We start from the raw sequence: 24,899 nt of genomic DNA, 5'->3' as shown, positions 1-24,899 counted from the left end.
AAATGAAGATCTTTAACAAATTAAAAGTTACTCACCAAGCTAGGGTTTAATACTATCATTTTAACAACAACAAATTTTACAGTTTCTAGAGGAATATTTTTAAGGGCTATTCTGATACTAATAAAGATTTTTTTGATACTGATAAAGATAAATATTTTTAAGGGCTATATTTGATACTAATGAAGACACTTTCATTATTCCCCAATAGAAATTTCTATTCTAATTGGTATGGGCCACACACGGTGGCTCACACCTGTAATCCTAGTACTCTGGGAGGCTGAGGCTGAAGGATTGGTTGAGGTCAGCAGGTCAAGACCAGCCTGGGCAAGAGCGAGACCCCGTCTCTACTAAAAATAGAAAAAATTAGCCATGCAACTAAAATTGGAAAAAATTAGCCGAACGTGGTACTGTGCGCGCCTGTAGTCCCAGCTACTCGGGAGGCTGAGGCAAGAGGATGACTTGAACCCAGGAGTTTGAGGTTGCTGTGAGCTATGATGACGCCACTGCACTCTAGCCCGGGCAACACAGGGAGACTCTGTCTCAAAAATAAGAATAATAATAATAGGTATGGCACTCAGTCGCTTTGATTTGAAAACATCTATAGAAGCCACATATGCTTCTGGAAATATCATGTAAGAAAAAAAGACAATATTGTATATCTGGATCAATATTTAAACTGATTTTGAAGCTATTCATAAATACTGACTTATAGCATCCAAAAAATATGACTTCTTCCTCCAAAAAAGGGGGAAAGAAATATAGCTTCATATTATTCTACTAAGCTTAAAACATACTGTTGAAGACTAAATTCCTTCTTAAAAACAAAAGTTATATAGCTAGGATAATGGTTGTAATATTTTTTAGCTGTACAAAAATAATCACGGAGCAGTGACCACACCAACAGGATGGCTGTTGTGCCTCAGAAATCCATTTAGCTGAGAGCTCACCCATGCGGCGGCCCTTCAGCACACAAGGCTGCTAAATGGTCTTTTTCTGGTTACGTGTGGGGGTGCCGGTGCAAAGTGAGAGTTATGAATCCTGAGCAAGAGCCTCTTTGTTCATTTGGTTTTAATGTTTACAAAAAGCTCAGAAGAACCTGGTGTGATCTATGGCCAGAAATTCAATCACGTTCTCGGTCTCACTTAAGATACTTGAAATATGCCCAACAATCAATTAGTTATTGATATAAATTATGTCCCAAAATTGCACTCAAGTATGGCAATGACCCAACATATGACACTTAATGTAATATAAAGAGAAAATGCATACTTCTCCCAAACCCACCAGACCTAGACCATTCTTTTCCTTGAATTCCTAAAACATTTAACTAAATCTGTATTGGATTATTCAAGGGAAGGCAAACATAACAGAATAAAAAGATAGCATAAAATGTTTGACTTCACTATAGCTACGGACTTGATATTCAGGGTACAGCTCTGAACTCTTTTGGTCTCTTCCTTTACGCTGCACAAAAGAAACAAATCATCAGTAACTGACAGGTCCCAAGACCTATCGGCAAATCTCCACGTTTTCAACTGTGACTATATTTCACATAATTTTTCCAAGAACTAAAAATGTTAAGTTACCTCTTTCTATCTTTAAAGACTGTATAAAACTTAAGAAGTGAGTAAAATACATTCATCTGAGACATTCTCAGGTGACAGGAGCCACCTTTTCTGGATTTGGGTTCCAGCACAGACCCAAACCATCACCAAACTTTCTACTTCACACTTTATCCAAAGCTGCTTTCTCTATGGATAAGAACTATGGCTTTCTCAGACATCTCCATTTTCTCTTAATCCCTATCATCAGCAGCAGCAGTTGGTGTTCTTTTCAGGACTATTTCCAAAAAGAAGCCAAGTTTTTAAACCCTCCTGTCTCGGCAAGGTTGAGAACGGCCCACAGCGCCACGCCCGGCTGCAGGCTGAGTGCCAGGCACAGTGCACTCACCGGGACACGTGATTAAAACGGGCATCTCAGCAAAGCTGCAAGTTTATCCAAGGCCTCCTTCCTGATCATCCATTAATAACTGAAATTTCTAATAAATCCTTGAACACTAAGCCTCTCTTTTATTATTTTCTCCATAGCATTCTCCAGCTACTACGTAGTTGTAAATTTCTCAAGACTCTTGAGGGGACAAAACCCAAACTCCTGCAGGCATTAAAGTCACCTTATATGTATGTGTGTTTTTTGATTTTGTTTTGTTTTAATCCCAAGAGTTTACCTCCCACACAGAAAGGCAGCCACTGGGGCCATAAACATTGAGTGGATGACTCGGGGAAGGTGCAGAGATGAATAGGAAGGCAACGCCAGATACGAAATGCCCACCATAAGAGCTGCTCCCCTTCCTCCCAGGTAAAAGAAAGAAATGCTCTTAAGACATATAACCTGAACTGAAAACCAATCTGTTGGAAAAAAGCTGCCACAAAGCCAATAAGCAAACAATGCAAAACAGAATCACTGACGTAACACGCTGTGGCTCTGTAGAACCTATATTCATCTGGAAAGAATTCTGCAATTTTGTCCTCTCTGCAGAGGGCCCCGACTGCCATGCTGGTCCTATCACAGCCTCTGCAAGACCATCGGTCAACAGCACGGAGAGGCACACGGTCAGGTTTGTGGGCAGCCTGTGCCCTGTGGAGGGATGTGCTCACTTACCTGCAAATGCAAAGCAGGCTCTCTCCCGAGGAAGCTGAGAGAACAGACTGGTGGCACCTCACAGATGTAGAGCCCAGAAAGGGCACAACAAGGCAATAATTAGGATGTCACACCAGCACACATGCACACTCCTACCTCCTATCAAAAACATCAGTTGGCAACCTCATGACTATTAAGTCCTAATTGCTACTTCCAGATCAGTAACACGTGCACCAAAAAAGTTCCACGTCTATCCTGCAAAGCCAATCTATTTTAAAGAAACTACTTAAAGCTGAGCCTATAGGTCAGGGGGCATTGTAATTACCAGCAGTTAAGTCTTTCCTACCTCTAAAAAAAAGAAAAAAGTTCTCAGAAATAAATGACTCCTTTTTTAAGATCCAAAGCTTCTTATTGCTAAACTGTTAACCGTTACTGAGCATACATTATGTGCCAGTTGCTATCCTTGAGCTTTTACTCATACAAAAGTATTTAATCCTCGGAACCACCCCATGAAGCAGGTGCTGTCGTTGTCCAATCTTACACACGGGACGTGGGCAGGCCAGGCCGGGGGCTAGGCTACACGGCTGGTAACGTGTACAGCCCGCACCCAAACGCAGGCAGCCTTCCCCCACACCCGGCCCGAGCCACTGTTCCGCACTGGCTCTACTTTCAGCAAACCAACTGAAAAGTCTACATGTGTGCAAAGAATCAATAACTGGCTAGAAAAACAGAGTCAATGAAGAAATAACACTCATCATGATGTATTGTTTTGATACTCACAGCACGCTGTCATTTTTGCACTAACACTTTTTTCTTTCTGTTAACAGTAGGTTGATATTTTACTCTTCGCCCAGTTTCCATCTCCTAAATTCTCTTACAGACCTGGTTAAAAAATACTATTTGCTTTACTCTAATTCTAAATTGGAGGATGGAGTACTAAAGGTTTGTCCTAAGAAAACTTAACCAGATCTGGATTCGAATCCCAGCTCTGCCATTCAACCATGAATTCCTTATCAGTGAATTGATATAATAATAGAACCAATCTCATAGAATTGGTTGTTGTGCTAAATGAAAGAATATAACCGGCATCTAATAGGCCCTCGACAAGTGGAGAAAATCATTATAACAAATTCTAAAATATTACTTGGGGAAAACTACATGTTTATTATTTATTTCTTCTTGGATATTTATCATTTTGAGTGTTTATCTTGAATGTTTTATTAATTTATTATTTATTTGTATTATTTATTTACTTTATCTTGATATTTTATCTTCATTGTTCTGAATCTTACTGTTTAATTTATCTTGAATATTTTATTTATTTATCTTGAAGATTTAATTTATTAATACTTATGTATTATTTCCTCTTCAATTTTAAAAACACATCTATTCTTATATAAGTGGTAGAAATACATATTTCTTTTTAAAAAGAAAGAAAAAGACCCAATGTGTCTTTAAGGATGCAGAATTATTTTGTCCTCCCATGTTACAAAATTTCATTTTAGTGTGAAGTCTAACGGTCTGGAGTTTGGAGATTATGGGATAGGGCCAGGATAAAGGTCACCTTTCCTTTAGTTAGCAAAAATAACTGGTGTAAATAAGATTTCAGGGGAATGTATCAATGACTAAAGAAGGAAAAACTAACCTGTTTTCAAATACTAAAGGAGTAATCTTTTATAGGGAACCATTGATATGCTAATTATAAATAATTTATCCATTCATTAGATAGCCTAAGGACATGAAAGTAATAAGACTGCATTTCATTAAACATTCTATAAAATTTAAACCTTTCACTTACTTAGACAGGTCTTCCTCCTAATTATCCCAAATTAGTGCAATTCTAGTCCTAGTTATACGTATTTCATTGTCTGGTGGAACATTATATACACAGCGAGTCACATCTGACAAAGGCTTAATTAGGTGATCAATTTTTCTTGACGGGAAGAGCACCAATGGTCCTTCAGCAATAATTCTTCACAGTAATAGACTCAGATCGGAATTATTCTTAAAGCAACTTTAAAAGTGAGTTTGGGATGACTTAGTTTGAAAACAAGATTCACATCTTCACCCACCATTTTTTTCTAATTGAGATTCTTTAGATTTTTTAATTTAGACTTTTTCTAATTTAGTACTCAGAATACCACCATCCGAGACTGTTCAGAAGGTTAAGCAGAATGGACGGGTGGCCTTCTCGCGTGCCGCGCCTGCGCTTCACCAAGAGCAAGGCCCCAGAGGGCACTTCCCATCAGCGCTTGCCTCACTCGAAGGTTCGGCACAGGAAGGACAAGGAACCCCGACTTCCTCGTTACTCTGGATCCTTCTGCTGGCAAAGAGCCAATCCTAGAGAAATCCAAACGTCTGGTTTTTCCCCTTCTGCATGCAGATTTAGAGCACTATTTATGAAAATCACTCAATCATGCAAATTGGATGCCAGGACATGGCATTGGCCTCAGCTCGACTGTCTATGGGGCTCCCCAACCCATCCACACGCCTCCCTTCTGGCACCAGAACGGCTATTGTGACTCTTGGCCATCTTGGCCATCATTGCTGCCACCTCTCCTGGCAGACGGCTGACATCCCACCTCAGGGTGGGGATAGGTGCCCCAGACCTAGGACTCCCCAACATGCTGGCCCTGTCACCCTCACGAGTGCATCTGTGACCACTCTCTGCCTATCAGTTCCTCCCTCTAGGTCCTGCTGAGCCAGGGTGTTCTCTGTTTAAGGAGAATCCCAGCAAGTCACTCCCCTACTGAAAATGTGTCTGGGATGCATTATGCCCAGAATAAACTGACAGATCCCCAGCTTGAAATATAAGGTCCTTCTAGATCCTGGCTTCTCCTCTCTCTTCCACCTTGTCTTTCACCACCCTGACCTGGCCCCCAGAGGGAGGGTGCTACCCATGCAAGCCTTCCCATCCTTCCCCGACCTGAACCCCCAACAGCCCACTCAGCGATCCTGTGCCCCCTCAAAGTCCCCTCCCATCTCTTCCCTCTCTGCAGCACTCCTGCTACGTGGTGTCCAGCAGTCCCCATCATCACCCTCATGTCACTGTCTCTCAGTGGTTTCCTATATATCCCCAGTGAATTTGGGGATTCTTGCAGGCCAACATAGGTCTTAACTCTCTAAAACAGGCACGTGTGTCGAGACCCTCCCACAAACCAACACTGGTTTGCGGGACGTGTGAGGATGTGGGTGAGTGCAGGAATGCATTTGGAGGCTCGCTGTCCTGGGCATGCAATCAAAATCAGTGGCTACCAAACCTAACTGTACAGCACAATCACCAAGAGAGCTTTTAAAAACATAAAGTTCTGGGCCTCATCCCAAACTACAAATACTTGGGGAATGAGGCCAAGATGTGTATCTGCTTAACAAGCTCCCTGGATGATTCTGCAGAAGGAACCAACTCAACACTGGTCCACAGATGGTGTTTGGGAACCACAGTCTACACAGAATGTTCCTGTCTTGGCTACCTCCTGGTGGGTATATCTAGAATACCAGGGCGGTAATGACTCAACACTGATCCTGCCAAATGCAACATGACAACTTCATGCCACACGTCTCATAACCCCTTGGTAAGGATTTGTGACTTTTCACAAGTCCATCATCCTGCTTTCTGCAGCTCACCTCCAAGTATACATTTTAAGCAACTTGGTAAGGGCTCATATGTTACACCCACAGCACTACCTCATAGCATACTCTGCAAACAGGGATAAAACTTCAGTAATTAGACACTGACTTTGCACATATTTAAAGATTTGTCTCATTTGGGAAAAAAAATAAGAACACAGTATTCAAATTAGAGCACAAGAAACTAGGAGCCCTGAAGAGAGACCATCCAAAACGCAGTGAAGCTGTATTACACATCATAAAATACATGATTAAGACCACCTCACACCCATCAGGATGGCTACTATCAAAAAATAAAAATAAACAGAAAATAACAAGTGTTGTCAGAGATGTGGAGAAACTGGAACCCTTGTACACTGTTGGTGGGAATGTAAAATGATGCGATGGCTGTGATAAACAGTTTGGTGGTTCCTCAAAAAAATTAAACATAGAATTACCGTATGAGCAATTCTACCTCCGGGTATGTATATACCCAAACTAACTGAGAGCAGGGACTCCACAGGCATTTGTGCACCAATGTTCACAGCAACATTATTCACAAGAGCCAAATGGTGGAAACAACCCTAGTGCCCACTGACAGATGAATGGATAAACGAAATGTGGTGTACACATACAATGGATGATTACTTGGCCTTAAAAAGAAAGAAATTTCTGACACGTGCTACAACATGGATGAACCTTAATGATACTACGCTATGTGAAATAAGCCAGTCACAAAAAGATAACTACCGTATGATTCCATTTATACGAGGTATCTAGAGTAGTCAATTTCACACAGAGGGCAGTAGAATGGGTTTTGCAGGGGCTAGAAGGAGCGGGGAATGGCCTGCTATTGTTTAATGGGTACAGAGTTTCAGTGTGCAAGGTGCAAACAATTCTGGGATATATGGTGGTGTTGATCACTCAGTGTGAATGTACTAAATACCACTAAACTGTACACTTAAAAATAGCTAAGTTGGTAACTTTTATGTTATGTGCATTTTACCTCAATTTTAAAAAACAAAAAAAGTAAAAAAAAAAAATACATGACTAAGAATGGGTCAGAGTTAGATATATTTGCACCCGAGGAACAAACTACTCATCTTCTTAAAGCCCCAAGGAATAGTGAATTTGTGAAAAGTCTTCTAGCTCACATGAATGCAATTTCTATATATTTAATTTACTGTTTAGCATTAAAATCTTTTCTTTAAAGAAGGAACTTACTCATCATTTCTCTCTCAGCAAATCATTAGAAAAAAAGGCAATAAGAAGTTAAAGCAATAGGCATGCAAATAATTAAGAAATTCCAATCTTAGGAAACTGAATACAAGTGAATTTAATCATTTGATCTTTCTCATTTTGTGAGCTTATCTATATTGGTGTCTTAATTCTAAAGTTAAAAATATAGAAATATTATAAATCACATATTTTAGTTAAAAGCCAACAACTTGGTATTAAATTTATTTAGTATTTTTAGTCTAGTATATAGACAATTTAAGTTTTAGGTAGGTAGTTAACCATACAACGGGGAAGGGTTAATAGATTTTTTTTCTTTTCTTGGAGGCAGAGTGTTGCTCTGCCACTCTGGCTAGGGTGCGATGGTGTCATTATAGCTCACTGCAACCTCAATCTCCTGGACCCAAGCGATCCTCCTGCCTCAGCCTCCCAAGTAGTGCCATCACTCTATTTTTGGTAGACAAGGGGTCTAGCTCTTGGTCAGACTGGTCTTGAACTCCTAACCTCAAGCAATCCTCCCACCTAGGCCTCCCAGAGTGCTAGGATTACAGGCATGAGGCATGGAGCCCAGCCTAATTTTTAACAATTACATATTGTGTAAAAGCAATTTTTGGTTTTCTTAAAAAATATACTGTGAATCATAAAGCTTTGTGGCTGTTCTTAAATGTTCTAAAGAGCAGGAGTTTGCTTTATTTGTGTTACTTTAAATGTTATATGCCCCAAGGATTACGTAGGTACGAGATTTTGCAAATCCTCCTACTAGCAGAAGAACCAAATGAAGGTTATACTTTCACATGACTCACATTCCCTGTGTTGCCATGGGTTACTGCATTCATCCTCCTGGACCACTGACATACTGGGGGAAATTGTGACGGATTTTCTCAGATGGAGCGACTCTCCTATGAGGAGTCACAGGGACACTGTTATCATTTTCCCCCAAATTGAAGATTTTATAATCCAATGTACTCTAAACCAGTTAACTGTCTCCTATCAAAGATATAGTCGACTTATCCAATTTTAACCACCTACACTTTTTTATCGTATTAAACACAATTCCTAGTTCATTAATTTCTTGATTACCTTATCTTACGCTATGCAGACCCATATAACCCCTCCTTCTCTGCCCCCAATACTGTCACCTTAAATTATCGTGCAAGTACTGCCCAATTGTTTGATTATTTGGATCCTGGCCTATCGTGATACTCAGAATAACATTCGGTCTCAACTCTCACGACAACAGATGGCAAAGGTTAGACTGCACTAAACGTTTCTTCAGCAATTTCTCATAACAGAAAGAGTCCAGAAGAGCACAAGAGAAAATGAGAGAGCAGAGGAAAATGATTTGCAAATGAACGAAACGATGTTTATGTCTGAGACTTCTTCCCGCTTGAAGTTTCACATTTTGTCGAAAGGTACCTTTGAGCTCAACGAGTTAAGACCGGGGAGTTGCACCATCCCAACTGCTTCCTCTCCTCTGAGAATCAGAGACGCTCACTGCGTGATCAGCCCCTCAGTGACACTAAGCCAGTTAAGGCAACTGAGGGGCTCACAGCCGCACGAGGAAAGCCAGTCTCAGGTGCTGAGAAGGGAGGGTAAGAAACAGTAGCAGGGAACTACTCCAGCAAGCCCCCTGCCCCATCCCTCACCTGAGTTCAGGAGGCTCTCTCTCCAGTGCTTTGGGCAAGACAAGACAATACTTAGAAGAACCTCAGCTGGCTCAGTAGAGATTATTTTCAAATCACATACACAAATATTTAAGGTCAGACTCAATAGACTACGCAGGGAACCCTAAGATCTGTCCTCTCAGGACGACACAGGCCTCTCAGGCTTCTGAAGTGGGGTTCCCCTCTTTAGGGTATGTGCAAGATGAACCGCTGGAGGAATGAAAGAAAATATTAAACACTTTATATAAAAATGAGAAATTAATTTTACTAATATTTAACATATAAACTAACAGATGAACACATACATGATTAAGTATGTGTGTGAGTGTGTGTGTATGACATCTCAGTTTTCTCATTTGGGCTGCTTAAAATACTAATTAGCGGCAGGCTCACAGGATTGCTGTGAGGACTAAACAAGGTGACGCGTGTGCAGTGCCTGGTAGCAAGTACATGCTCAGTGAACAGTGGCTCCGACCTTGGAGGAAAAGTGAGTTGAGGGTAAAGAGCATCCCCATCAATCCCTGAATTTCAGGAGCACCCAGAACCCTGGGACCTTGCTGGGAAGGGAGCTCTGAGACTGAGAGGGAAGCCTGTGCTTACACCCCCGCCCCCTCCACTTCTGGCTTCCCCGAGCCAAGCTGAGCAGACCCCTTGCAGGGCCCTGCCTCCAGGCCCCTGGAACCGTCAGCCACCCCTGCTCACAGGCTGGGACCAGAACTGCACTGGAGAGGAAGCCCTTCCCCATCCAGCCACACCTAACATGGAAACCTCCACTTCCAGCCCTGAGGTCAGGATGGTAAACTACTACCTATCATGCCTTTGGCATCCCGAACAAACATTCTTTGCAACTCTCCACATATTTAACTCACCCACATCAAGCAAGGCACAGCATATGGAGAAACAAGATCTGCATTCTCCCAGAAATCATACTTTTTATTGACAAAAGCTAACACCTATGGACTCAGAAGCAGAGGAGGCTTCCAAAGTTCAGTTCGTTGGCTATAATCATAGAAAACAAGTTACTTAGTGCCCTTGAGCTTTTTCTTTAGGTATTTTTCCCTTGATTTGAAAGAAGCAAAGACTGGGGAGGGACGTGCTGAAAATGAATAGGTAAAATGGAAACTTAGGGGTGGGTGCAGCACAGGTGGGCGGCTTGGAGCTCCCAGATCCTCTGGCACTGGGTTCCCAGGAGGTGTGTGGAAGAGGGGGAATCCTTTCTCCTCCTCCAGCTCAAGCTGTCATCCCAGAGCCCCAAGTCTGGCTGCCAAGCCATCTGCTCACAGGAACGCAGCTGAGATATTAACACGCGTGGAAAGTGAACCCTAAGTTCTAGCATCCCCCTTTATTTTCTGCACAACCCGGGGGGCCACGCTGACCTGAGATTCCACTGGGACTGGCACTACTTTTTCAAACTTGCTGAAGGAGGAAAATGCACTTGCTTTGCAGGAGAGACTCCACCGGGCTTTACTTTCAAAATCGGCCTTGAAAGATGTACCTTAGCTTCACAGCTTTCCTGTCTCATATTGTGTTTCTGTGAGACTCGTTGTTATTCCATATACAAACACACACACAAACACGCAGCTGAACACTCAGCACAGAAGAGGCTTTTTCTTTCCTTTACTTTCAACTGAAAAGTCAAAATAAATATCTCAGATTAAACTGTGTCTGATTATACGGGGAAACAATTTCTCTGATTTTAAGTGAAGCCAAGTTCTCTTAGATTTCTATTTCACAGGAATATTGAATACACAGTGATTCTCTACCATTTTTCCTAGGTTGGAAGTACAAGGACAAGCGAGCTCACTTAGATAAATGAATAATTCTGTGGATTTTCTTAGAAGATCACATACCACCAAAATCAATAAGAAATGGGATGTTTGATTTCTGATAAATGAGTACCAAGTATTAGGCTAGGAATCTGATTTAGAGCTGCTTTTAACTCTATCTGACCCCAGACAAGTTGCTTGCTGGTTCTTCTCTGCATCCTCAGGTGTAAGACATTTGGGAACCAGTCAATCCTGCACAGTTATGTTCCAAAAGAAATAATAATAGAGTAGCAGAGATGTATGAGGCTCCTCCTGTGTGTCAGGCGCTATGCCGATTATTTTGCATGCCTTTGCTCACTTAATCCCCATTAACAACTGTAAGTTAGATATTATTTTATCCTCATCTTACAGATAACAAAACAGAAGATAGGCTGATAAAATAAACTGCCAAGATTGCACAGCCAGCAAGTGGTGCCAGGGCACCAATGTGCAACTGATTTCGAAGCCCTAAACCACGATGCTCTACTGCTATATATAAAGGCATTTTATGAACCGAAGACAGAAGCCACTACTACAAATGTGGAAAAATCCATCTGACATTATGACCATCCTCACTGTTTTGCTCTTCTGGGCTTGTTCACTCCCTAGCTAAAAAAGACTTTTTAAAACATTTTTAAAGAATTATCCACATCTGTCCATTGTCTACATTATAAATAGCCAGTTAGCAAGTACAGGAAAAATATGCCCAAATACGTCTTTCAATTACTTAAAAATCAATTGAAATAAAAATCCAAACGTGTTCCAGGAAACCCCATTATAACTAGAAGCACTAGCATCTAATCTAAATGGATGTTTCAGCTTAGGCATTTGGTGGAGTCAAAAGATCTATGTTGTTTTATAGTTTCACCAAAGATCTATACCAGAATTTTTTAAAATCCTGACTGAAGTTTCTATCTCTACAACCCAGTGGATGTCTAAACTGGCCCAGGTTCCTTCATTTTGCTCCTGTGGCCCAGGCTGAGTGATCACGATTCCTGATATACCACAATACCCTGGAGGCTTCTTCTCACCAACCCCTGGGGCACCAGCTATGCATATACGTAAAGAAAGAAGTGAACTACAAAGATTTCCTGAAACTGCTAGAAATGTCAGCAAGGCCATGTGTCCCCATATATATACATTTAAACTCCTATTATGGACCTGCAATATATCTGGCACTTGCTAGACACTAGAAGTATTAAGACAAGACCAAGTGAGACCTGAGCCATGTCCTCAAAGAGATTCCAGTCTAGGAGGAGGGTCAGACAAGGAAACGAATACAGATGTGTCAGTTATTCCAGAGGTGTGCAAGAGGAGCAGAGAGAAGGTGCAGCTCATGCACAATCAGGCTTGCACAAGGAACTGAGTTCCGAAAGCTAGGAGGTAACTAGATGGAAAGAAAGTATTTAATAGAAGGAGACTGCGTATCACTGGGAAGGGGAAAATATAAGGGCTCTGGAAACTTGTTACAAAATAAAGGCAGCAGGGTTGCAAAGTAAAACCCAACTGTACTTCTTTGTGTAGCTCACATGCAATTCACTCTTTATAACAATACTTGCAAGTGACAACTCCCAAGATCCTGTTGCGGATTCTATATGTGTTTGTTAGGATTCTGTTTTATGCTACAGAAACCAATGCCCGCTCTTTTAGTAATACTAATAACAAATAATAGTGATATAATGCTTCCACTGTACCAAGCTTGGTACTAAGTGCTTTATGCATATTAATTCACATAATTCACCCAAAGCCTAATAGGTAGGTGCCATTATTATTCCCACTTTGTAGGTAAGGCCACTGAGGTCTTGAGACTCTGCTCTAAATCACCATGCTACACAGCTTCTCAGAAAAAGAATGTATTAAGATATATTGAGTAACTTCCAGGATTTCAGGGAGAACTGGAGACCCACTCTTGGACCTGACTCAGTGAGGACTCCTCAGCAGCCACCACCAAGCACAAACCTACAGCTGGCACTGCTAGCAAGGCCACACCGGACACCATCTGCTGGCTGCCACCCCTACTTCAGGAATGCCCTCTTGCTGCAAAGCCACCTCCACCTCCAGGAACTATGTCTCACAGCCGCCTCTGTCCTTCCCTACCATCGCCAGATTCAGAGTCTGGAAGGTAGTATGCAATTGGTGAAACCTAGATCACAGGCCCCTGCATCGATGTACAGAAATCCAGGAAGTTAATACAGGGCAACTGCAGCGTCTACATAGAGAATGTGGGCTCTGCCTTCCACCAAGGTTCATAAGGTGGGTATATCAGGGTCCTAGGGCTGCCGTAACAAGTACCACAAACTAGGTGTCTTAAAACAACAGAGATCTATGCTAGAAGCTAAAAACCCAGGTGTCAGTAGGAGTGTTTCCTTGGCCTTCCCAGGCTTGAAGACACATCACTCCAATCTCCACCCATATCGTCACATGGTATTCACCCCTGTGTCTCTTATCTTCTTATGAGAACACAGTCATACTGAATTTAGGGAGCACCAATATGACTGCATCTTAACTTGGTTACATCCACAAAGACCTTATTTCTAAATAAGGTCATATTCACAGGTAGCAGGGGTTAGGACTTGAACACCTTTTGGGGGAAAACATTCCACATACAAACACAGGAAAGGGGTTCAGAAGCTGGGCAGACACACACAAAAAAGACAAATACCCAGTGCACCTCAATCACTATGAGGGACTTCATTTTATCTAATAATGAAATGATTTCAAAGCAAAAGTTGGATATGCCCAAAGCAGTAAGTGGTCTATTAGGTCTCCCAGGGGAACCCACTAGACAGGAATGTGCAGTAGGGGTGGGAGGGGGTGTTAATTGCGAGGCTAGATGGTTCCTCCCTCTGAAACTATGGCCATGGGAGGGATGAGGGCAGGCATAAGTCCTGCTACCCCTGCTGCCCACAGGCATCTGCCAAATGTCTCTCTTTTATCTTCAAAAAGAGAAAACTTGGCCTGGAGGGGCCATCATGGATTAAAGTGGAAAGATAAATGGAGATTTTAACTGTATATATGAGTTACCTAAGCCATAATTTTTCAGCTGAATAGGAATATGACAGATGTTTGAAATATACATTATTTACATGGCTGGCCCAGTCTTTTGTGCTGCTACTTGCATAGCTCTGTTTTCAAACCCAACTGTAGATATCAAAAGTCTATCCCTTTTATCAACAATACAATGAATTCTGAATAAATGTGAACACTAATAAAACAAATTCAAGAATTAAAAAGCACTTTACTTTTAGGAACAGGAAAGCAGACAGTCTCCAAGCAATCCTAACCTCGATTCTGCAGGTTTTCCGAAACCCTTATGGAATCCAATTGACCCTCCATCTGCCGGGAATAAAAATAACTAAGTCATCTGCTTCCCTCCAAGAAGTGGAACATATAGCACAAAAAGCTGAGCTATTCTGGTATTCGCAACTAACACTGCTGCATAAATGACCTCCAACCTAGACCTATCACCCTTGTTGTTCACTTGTGTGCCTAAAAGTCCTCTCTGTGTGGACAACCAACCCGTTAGCCCAAAATGGAACTCACCTGCTCCACTTTCCCCAGCCTCCTGGTCATTTATTGCATTCTTCCAACAACAACAAAAAAATCTGATTCACCTTTTATTTTCCTTCACCTCTTAATCCCAGTCAGTTACAAACTACAGCCAGTCCCTCGGTTCTCCCAGGGCCCCATTCCTCCTCCCTGGGCCCACACAAGTTTCCCACTATGTGGCTTAAGTACCACTCAGGTGCGTGGGTTCACTGTGAGTTCAACTAGATAGGACCTAGTTGAATATTTTTTACTGAAAGAATTATATATTAACTTTAACAGGGATTAGGAAAAACATAATTCTCAAGGGAAAACCATACTTTCACAGAAAATAGAAAATTTTCTTTTTAACTCATTCAAATACGAAGTGGATCAAGTTAAAGAAAAATATTAAGTAAAAAACAACAAAAGTGATATGTATGGACATGTTTAAAATAAATTTGGGGGGTGGTGTGCTAATGCCCAGCAGTCTGTCTGTGGGGTCCCTCAGCAACTCACTGCTCAGTCCCCCCATCACCCCTCCACCGCCTCCCAGCTGGTCTCCCGGCTCTGGGTCCGCACAACATCCACCTGTATCCTGCAAGCCTCTGCCTGCCCCACTTTACAAAGTGTTCCTTTCATCCTTTTTCTCCCAAACTCACAAAGCTATTCATAAACTCCGAATCCGCCTAGATTTCAAGATCGCACCTGGCCTACCTACGTGGTATTTCTAGTTACGTCCCAAACTTACAGGCTGACAAATTTCACATACCCATTTTCATTTCCAGCTTCACGCCTCGGCTCATACTGCTTCCACAGCCTTCCCCTAATCCTTCTCAATCTCCATCTCTCCAAATCCTACCCACACCTTCAAGACCCAAGTAAGTCCTCCCTCCAGCAGCCTTTTCTAAGTGACATCCTTCTCTTCCTTGAACTGTTCCACTTATACCAACCGTATCAACCAACCCACCTGACTCGACTATATCCGATGATTTCCTGCTTTCCAATGGTTAACTCCTGGCCAGCTGGTCCCATCTACCGATCACAACAGGAGATCCCTCAAGGGTAGGATCTTATGATATACACGTACAACTTCCAGTTATTAAAAAGTGACTCACATTAGGACTTCAAGACATCTCTTCCTTCCAACTTTGTAAGAGAAGTAATGTTGTAGTTATTCATCCAATAAACATTTACTGCGCGCCTGATATGTGCGCCAAGCTTTGTGGTTGCTGGCAAAATAGAGATGTGAATACAATAGGTACCACCACGGAGGAGCTCTCGCTCCAGGACGGGAGATGCACAGGAAAACTCGTGATGCAGCACAACGTAACTGTGTTGCTATAACACAAGCACAAAACAAATGTCATGGAAGTGATTCACTTTCGAAAGGCTAAGAAGGAAGACTGCAAGAGCAGCGGGCAAACGAGCTGGTTCTGGAAGGTTAAATGGGACTCCGTCAGACCTGGGAGGAGAGGGAGCACGTCCAGGCAGTGTCACATAAATTAAGAAAGGTGCACATGGCAAGAAGGCTCTGCAGGCAGAGTCCCTGAAGCCTGGAGCACAGGGTGGTGGGGGAAGGAACAGAAAAAGAGGTGGCAAGAGTCGGGGAGGTTATCCCAGGAAGAGCGTAGGTGAACCACCACCTCATCCATGGGCACAAGCAGACTGAAAAGGGAGGCAACGTGACCAATTTTGCTTTAGAGAGATTTAAAAATAACAAAAACAAAACAGAATAGTAAAAGCCCTCTGGGGACACATGGAGGACGGACAGGACTAGAAGAGAGGTCAGTCTGGAAGACACTATAACAGAACAGAAGATTGAAACAACAGGGATGAAGAGGAAGAGACAGATTTTAGAAATATTTAGGTGGTAGACATCAATAGGATTTTCTGACCAACTGGCTGTGCGTTCCAGTGTTTAACACACTGACTGCCACATGAGTTGTATTTAACTCAGGCTACTTTTGAGCCTGGGGCCACAAGAAGCAGAACCTTGCAGTTGGTTCGTGAAAACTTTACTTGTTGATGTTCTTATTGGTACAATTAATGTTGACAATTTAATTCTAAAAACGTGGATTATGTTGCATATAACTCACACACAGAAAACAATAAAAAATAACAAATTAGAAAGGATCGTTTCATTTTAATAAAACACCATGGCCCCAGGGAAGAATTTTTTTTTTCTAGTGTGGCAGTCAATGTATTAATAAAAATAGTCCAGGGATTTACTACTTAAGGAAAATTTTATTACCTACTTTAAAAATTACCCATGCCCTTTATTTCTTGTGTTACTGTGGCTAAGGTCAACTTAGAGTTGACTATGGTCTGAACTCTCGAAAACGACAAGAACCTCTACTTTATACCTAATAGATTATGCATCACACACTCTCTACAACTGATTTACAAATGCATGTCCTAAATTCAAAAGTTAACGTATTATCCCATTGGCAAGGACCTAACCAGATTTTGCTCCTTAAGTTTTATACCTGCAGTCTGCATAAGCAATCTTGTACCATAGAACATACGATCGTCTGAATTGTCCTGAGTCTCTGGGGTGTAGGGAATTTAAGGCCAGAATTGCTGTGGAGGTGTAAAAACACTAAGGTTTTTATACAATATACTCATATTCCTTTTTTCAAATAAAAACGTTTGAAAGAGTATAAAAGATATTGAAATACCAAGAGAGGTGACCTTTTGTAAGCCCCTTCATGTTCTCCTGGGAAATAAAGAATAAAGTCATTCACTACCAAGTGCAATATTCCTCACTTCCACTAGCCTGATGAAAGGAGTCAACATAGGTAGTTTCAAATTAAAACACAGTTGGAGCAGCGAGGCTGAAAATGGATCTCCGCAAAGAGGGAAAAGGACGTGACAGGATGCTGTTTATTAAAACTTGCATATGATTATAACTTGCAGGTCTTAATCTATCATCTGCCCCCTTACTCTGGTCCCCAGGGCAAGCCCACATTTCATGTAGCATGTGAGGATGACAGGAAATAGGATTCCACTGCAAAATGAGCACTCAGTCCACATACGGGAGCATGTGACTTCAATGAGTAGAAGAGGGCAGAGGTTCTCTCTAACGATTTATGTGAAAGTGCTCAGGAGTCCTGCACTCGCTCATTAAAGAGCCACCGGGAAGCACAATTGTGTAAGGGAAGCATGGCACAGGGGGACTCATTACAGACAGAGGGAGGTCATGTTACCCGCCAGGGACACAGCTGGTTTGTGGCAGGCCCAGATTAGAACCTCCAGTGTCCACCCTCCACTCCCAGAAACCTCTTAAAATAACACGAGGAACTGGAACACAGAGGCAAATGTGCCCCAGAATTAGTTTCTATAAAATGAACACTAATAAGCGATTCAAGGTGAGGTGCTGGCCATTCCTCTCCCCTGATTATATTCATCCTATCAGCAGACAAAACTGATGGCAATTTTCAGGAGATGTCAGTTTAGGACTTTTGTTTTCTCTTTCTTTTCAAATCCTTTAAAGCCATAGTATTAAAAAATGTCTCCTTGATTTCTTTAAGATGCTATTGAAAACAAACGTCAAACTAAATAAAATGTGTCATGACTTTGCTTTCTCATTCATAATAAGCAAAGCCTTTTATGAACGTGCTCTGGGGAATCTGTAGAGTGGAAAAATCACTTTCCAATCTTGGTTAGTAAGAACGTCCCCAAAACATTGGTGGCATTATATATGGCATATAAAGAAGCACCCATCCCCAGGATTGGGGGAGGGGAGAGTAAAGTGAAATGAAAGTTAGTAGCATCATTTACGTGAAGAGGTCACAGTTCACACAATTCTAACAGAGAAAGCTCCAACAGCTTCACCAACAAAAGGCTCAAGGCCTTGAAAATCAGTTCACGAAGGGACGTGAGCCTGTTTTCATACATAGAAGTACTAAGTAAGCATCATACAGATTTCCCTCTTTGTGGGGAGTTTTACTTTTACCACCACTTAATTCATATCATAATTTCTAGTTTTAGAAAACGTAGAAGAATGGTTCCACATCCATTTGGTCCAACCCCAATTCTTCTTCAGATAATACCATGCACATTTTATTATTCATCTTGATTTGAACAAAAGGCAAGATTTCCCCCCCTTCTGCCCGGAAACCACCACTGGGAAATTAATATTCAAGATGAACAATGAGCTCATCTCATGGCCTGTGAACTCAGTGGTTGCTAGGAAGCTTGTGAATTCTTAGTATTACTTTAGATTTGGTAGCAGGAATTGGAAGCTTAAGCAGTCATATAAGGCATGGTTTTTGAGATTTAAAGTTGCAAAATTCTCTAACTGTCCTTTTGCAAGACCTCGTTAGTTTTATAGGTGCCTGTTCTAACCTCTTGAGCTTAAGTGTAGTTTATCCTGAAGGTATAGGAAAAGCCAAGGCTAAATGTCAAGCCTATTGCAATAAATCACATTTCACAGTGGTAATTACTTATTAGTGGAGAAAAGACTTTGAAAGGCTGCTGTCTCATTAGAAAGCCATTATAGAAGCCTGCAATTTTGCTTCAAGTACCTACTGTGTGATAGTTATGCTAGACCAAAAGAGCAGCTATTAATATCTATTTCTAAAAATTTCCAAGGATCTCTCGTTTCCTAAAATTTTTTTTAAAAAATGATTGTTTCCCATAATTTGCAAGAATATTGCGGGGGTGGGGAAGAAGGCAGTTTCTAAAAACAGTCTCCTGACTGAAGTTATTTTAAATTATTTAGTATATCTCCGAAGAAGCTTATCTTGTCCTTTGAACCCAGGTAATTTACCCACAACAAAAAACCCTTTTTACTAAAAATAAATTATGATAATATGAGTAGTTATTAAACCAAATGCCTGGACAAATAGAAGAAACATGAAAAGTCTCATGTGTTTCTAAGCAGCTTCATTTTCCACACCATTTTACGTGACAACGCCTATTTATATCCAGTCACTAACTTGATACAAGTGAATTTCCTTTACATTTCCTAGGGGGAAGAGACCTTCTTATAAATAATCTCAAAGTGTGTCAATATACCATCTATGTCGGTCAATACTCATATTTTGAAAGAAGCCATATTTGAAAAGGAAACAGGTATGATTCACTCCCCCCAACCCATCCCCCAAAAAGTTGCGCATGAGAAAGACTCCACCTACCCTCCCAATGTTCACTGCGGGTGTTTGTCTTAATATTTACTATTTCCTTCCATTAGCAGCAACACCTGTTTTTTATTCCATAGATGAACTAACATTTAAAATAAAGAATAAACGATAGGCCTCCCTCCCTAGGCAGAAACTATATTACATCCAACCCTATAATCTCATGAAAATCTAGCAAGGCACTCTGCTCTTGGGGACAGTCTATAAAATGCTGAATGAATGACATCACTCTTCTCCCCACTACCTTTTGATCTTCTGGTTCTTGGCAGTAATCTGGACAGAAAACTACCAACCTGAAATGGGTTATCCTTCATTGTCGCCATAAGACTATCTTACCATTTGCAAGTCAAGATATGAAATAAGAGAATCAAATAAAACTAAAAGCTTCTTCCTCAAGTCCTCACAAATGCCTTGCAGCACCAGTAATAGCAGAGAAGTTCTTTTGCAAAGAATGAAAATATGATCATAATGAAGCAATGTCAAGAGAGATAAAAATAGGCTCCACGGAAATGTGCCTGAAATTATTAAGGAGTCTTGCAGGTCTGGTGAAACAATTATGGCCACCTGCCCTCCCATAGCCTCATACCTGGTATCAGTACTGGTTCCCTAAGAGGTGCAAGAAAGAAGGGAACTGCTAAGTGTGGAATGAAGACATTCAAACCCTAAGTACATGAAACCCAGGATTATCTGAACACTCAGTGCAGACATGGGTTTATGTACATATGTGTTTTGAGGTTAGGTTTGGATTTAGGTGTATTTCAAAATTTACTACCACAAGTCTAAAGGATATAGCAACTACAGCAGTGACTTAAATGACTGAAGTATAAACTGTAGTTGTGACTTCCTTTACAAATTTGGCTTTTCATGAAAGAGAAAATCCAGGGAGACTTATTGCCAAAACAGTACAACATCCTTATGTCGCCTGATTTTGCAATAAAAAAGATGGTTATTTTATTTAGGTCTTATATTCATGGAAAAGTGGTCACAAGACATTTTTAAAGCATGAGATACTGACCCCAGTTAAAAAGGACCTGCTGTTTTAGGAGAAAGATAGTAAAGCCAGACTATTAGTACCAACCACAAGCTTAAAACAATCTTCCCAGTTAAGACAGGGCTTAGAATGACTTGGTATAGTTTGTGGTATAACATAAAATCTCGGTTCTCCCATCACATTGTGTTTAGAAGAAAATTAATTTTTTCCAGAATGAAAAATAAATACAAATCGATGCCTTACACATCATGACATACAAGTGGTTAACAACAAGTAAGGAGAAAGCAACGAAAGATTACCAGGATTTTCCTCCTTCAGCATTTCCTCAAGTATTTTATGCCTGGGTTCCCAAATCACAAACCAAAGCCATTCGGTTGTGTCTCCAAAAAGGCTCTTGGGGAAATGCTTTTAACAGCACTGCATTTTAAGATGCAATGTTTTTTGAAGCCTTCACTTCCATTTACCGTTTTGTTTATCCTTCCTGTCTGACGTGCAAATACATGATACGGCCTCCATTCTTTCCATACAACCTAATTCAAAGCAACATATGTTAAATCCACACAGAATCATGTGAGCATTCAATCCGCATACACACCATTACCCCACAGAATGCATTCAATGAGCTCCAACATAGTTCTCTGCGTGCAAATCGGAGGAGATGTATGCAGAGCCATCCGGGACTGTGCATGGAACCTGTTCCCTTTTAAGAAAAGGGGGCTGTATAAATCCCCAGGAAGGTAACCGGCCACAATGCAGGAGCGAGGAAGCCCGGCACTGCAGGCAACACTGCACGCAGGCTCGTCCACAAAGCCCAAGGAGGCTGCAGCGCGGAGCTTGCAGTCATTTATCTCCCTGCAGCCAAAACGCCCGGCTCGCCCCCTCCCTCGTTTTACCTAACTAATAGCTCTCAAACCCCATATTGAGAGGGCCTGCTGTGGATCTTGCGGAGGTACAAAATGGTGGATGTGAGCTAATTTTTTCCTGCTTTCCCCATAACTTATCGCATCCATCACCGCCCGTCCTCTCCCGCAAGCACCCGGCCGCGGCACCGAGCACGCCCCGCGGACCCGGCCCGGGGCCGAAACGCGGCTACCAACCTGACGTCATGTAGCCCCGCGAAGCCTGGGGCGCGAAGGCCGCGGGGAAGCGCTTGTGCAGGCGGTAGTCCTTCTCGCTGCGGGACCTCATGCGGTCCGAGGCCCGATCCGAGAAATCCGAGCTAGGCCAGGCTCGCCGCAAGGTTGTGCTCCGGGTCTTCTTCATGGTGGGGAGGGCGACCTGCTGCCCCGATCCTCCGGGCCTCAGCGCCGGGGCGCAGCGCGCTGCTTCATCAGTCTACGGCGGGCACGACCCGGGCGGGCTCTGCGCACATTTTCCCAGCCCCTCCTCGTCGGCGTCTACACCGCCAGCGGCGGGTCCGGCCCTCCCCACGCCCCCCCACACCCCCACGGCGAAGGCTCCGATTTTACACACGTCCCACAATGCATTACACTTCATTTGCAATCCGCCCGGCTTATAGCTTCCAGATTCCTGGGGGGAAAGGCACGTTAGGAGGCTCCCCGGCCAGGAGGAGGCGGGGAGGGGGCGGGCGGGGTGGGGGCGCCGAGACTTGCAGCGTGAAAGCAATGGGAGCGCAGACAATGGCCCGATTCAGCGCAGGAGTGCTTAGCCAACTGTGAGCCACCGCACAAAAGACTCAAGCAAACGAGGAAGCCGAGGCCTCCGGGGCTGACCCGGGATCGGGCGCCCAGGAAGCCGGAGGGGCGGCTGCGGACCCACCGCACCGGGTGGCTCAGTGCGAGGCGTGGGGATGACAGCGTCCGAGTCGTGTCCCCCCGGGCCTCTCCGCCGCGCGGCCCGCAGTCCCCGGCGCAGGCTGGCTCTGCCTCCCCTGCAGTCCTCGGGAGGCAGTCTTCATTACACAGGCTCGGGCCGGGGGCGTGTGTGCACAGGGGCCGGAGCAGGCTCTGCGGACCGCGGCTGCGGCAGGCGGGCTCCTGCGGAATCCGGGAAGAGCCCGAGTCGTCCCCGCGACTGCAGCGCCTCGTCAATCTTCCTCCTCCCGAGGCGTGGGGTGGGGTGCCGTGTGTAGGTGGGTGCGCCGACACACATGTGCCCCCTACACATGCATGCTCCTACTTACTGGCCCAGGCGGCGACGCGAGCCATGGCTGCCAAGGATGCGGAGCCCGCCGACCGACCCCCGCATGGTGGCACGGCTGCTCTGTCTCCAGCGCGCAGAATGGCTAGTGAAGGGCAGGAAGCAGGACAGCCGCCCAGTCTCATGCTAATCACCGAGCAGCCTTCAGTCAGAGCGCGGATCGTGTCAGGCTTCTCATTTTCATGTAAAGCACCCTGCGGTGGCGGCGGCGCTGGGACCTTGGCTGGTGCCCCAGCGCGGAGTCGGCGCTCGGATATTTACATATTTTTAGGATGGCCCCTCCCCCTCGCAGAGACAGCGAGCTCGCCTTCGTGGGAACCGGAGATCTGCGGCGCCCTGCCTTGCCCACCTGCGCCAACCCCGAAGTCAGCCAGAGCCAGAGGGAGGGGGCGCCACCGCGAGCTCTCCTGCAGCCGCGCACGACGGGCGCCCTGTCCACACCGCCGGGAAGACGCAGTGCCAGTGGTCTCCGGCTATTCTCGCTCCCTCTCGATCCCCGGTGTAAGTCACCACCCGCCGGCTACACTGCATTCAAGTCCACAGCCCTTTACGCGGCACGGCTCTGCACAGCTGTTTCTGTTCCAACAACCAATCGCTACAGGACAACAATGCGCGCGCCGAGCGAGAGGAGGAGGGGGGATGCGCCGCCCGGGCCAGGGCCGTGGACGCGGGGCCCGGACCCAGAGGTCACGCCGAGTTACAGGCACCCAGCCACAGTGCTGCTGACCCCGACGACGCTCCGCCCCGGACGTTTTTGCAAAAACGCTTATTTCGCCATTCGGATTTCCAAAAATGCTTTGGTGCTGTAAACAACAACAAAAATAAATCTGATTTCCTTTTTTCAACATCGCATTTTGACGTGTTTGTGCATTTTTTTCGTCTGTGACAACGCAACGTTCAACATCATTTTTATGCTCTTGCTTCATATTCACAGGTGCCAAGATGCAAGATATTAAATCTTTATGGGGATATGCTCTAAAGCAGGCTGACGCCACAAAAAAAAAAAAAACAACAACAAAAAAACCCAACCAGCACGTCCTAAATGGTTAGAATTCAGGAGGTTCTAGCACAATCTGGTCCTATTCCAAGGCTCGAATTCTTTGGGGAGCAGGAAGGTTCTTGGAGAACCAGGCAGAAGGGGGCGGGGTTAAGCCACAGGCATTTATAGAATCTAGAACTGGAGTTTCCATCATTCAGTATCTCAAACCTGCCCTCTGCAACCTGGGCCCGTGTAACTATCTCTTGGAACACCCAGGGTAAATTAAATAATCATTAAGTATCATATGGAACTTATATTTACATGCATCAAAATTTATTACTAACAGTAAACCAATTAGGTAATGTTCAGTGGCATTTTGGGGAACAGTCCCTCAAAAGGCACATTTTGTGAAATGCCTCCTTTCCTGGAAGAGAACTGCTAAGAAGAGAAAGACTATAGCTTTAGAAGCTATAGAAGGCTAACTGTGTAAAGGACCATAAAGGTAATAAAAATAATTGTATTAATGAATGTAGGAGAACTGACATTTAGATATCTCAATTCCATTCAACAATTACTCGATACCTCTCATGAGCCAAAAGTGGTTATACGAATGATTATAATAGTTAAAACTTAAGGCTAATGATGATTGCTATGGCAACTGTGATATTCATTGAGCAAGTAATTATTGACTGTCTAGTGTATGCTAACATTTCGATGGATGCTGAGCAAACAGAACACCATACATGGCCGCATGCAGCTAATGGTCTAGTAGGGGAGAGACACAGTAAGCAAATAAATGCACAAGTAGTGCGAAGTTCTATGAAGAAAAATAATCTGTACAGGAAATGACAGTTGAGCGGAGACCTGCAGCATGAGGAGTTTCAGAAAGTGGAACAGCCTGTGCAAAGTCCCTGAGGTAGAAAATAATCTTGGCTTCTGGTGGAAGAAGTGAAAAAAGGTCAATTTGTCTTGAATTGGAGCATAAGAAGAGACAGGTTTGAGATGAGGTCACTGAGGGAGGGAAGAGCCAGATCAGGCAAAGACTTGCAGGCCACATGCAAGGTGCTACATTCTATTCCTAGGGCAGTGTGGACCACTAAAGGGTTTTAAGCAAAGAAGGGGTGCTAGTTTGAGAATTTCTACATAAAAAGA

The 24,899-nt window shown here is 43.4% G+C and overlaps 1 protein-coding gene across 1 annotated transcript in view; it reads right to left on the bottom strand.

Annotated features, from left to right (window-relative positions):
* STOX2 (storkhead box 2) overlaps nt 1-21,871 on the bottom strand; it is a 96,713-nt gene extending 74,842 nt beyond the window's left edge. Inside the window, exon 1 of the mRNA XM_069493452.1 lies at nt 21,706-21,871. Coding sequence (XP_069349553.1) covers nt 21,706-21,871 — 166 coding nt within the window. The remainder of the gene's footprint in view (nt 1-21,705) is intronic.
* Between the last annotated feature and the right edge of the window lie 3,028 nt (nt 21,872-24,899).

The sequence above is a fragment of the Eulemur rufifrons genome, chromosome 18 (genome assembly GCF_041146395.1).
Source record: "Eulemur rufifrons isolate Redbay chromosome 18, OSU_ERuf_1, whole genome shotgun sequence".
NCBI lineage: Eukaryota > Metazoa > Chordata > Mammalia > Primates > Lemuridae > Eulemur > Eulemur rufifrons.
The sequence above is the reverse complement of the archived record's forward strand: the minus strand, read 5'-3'. Positions and strand labels throughout refer to the sequence as shown.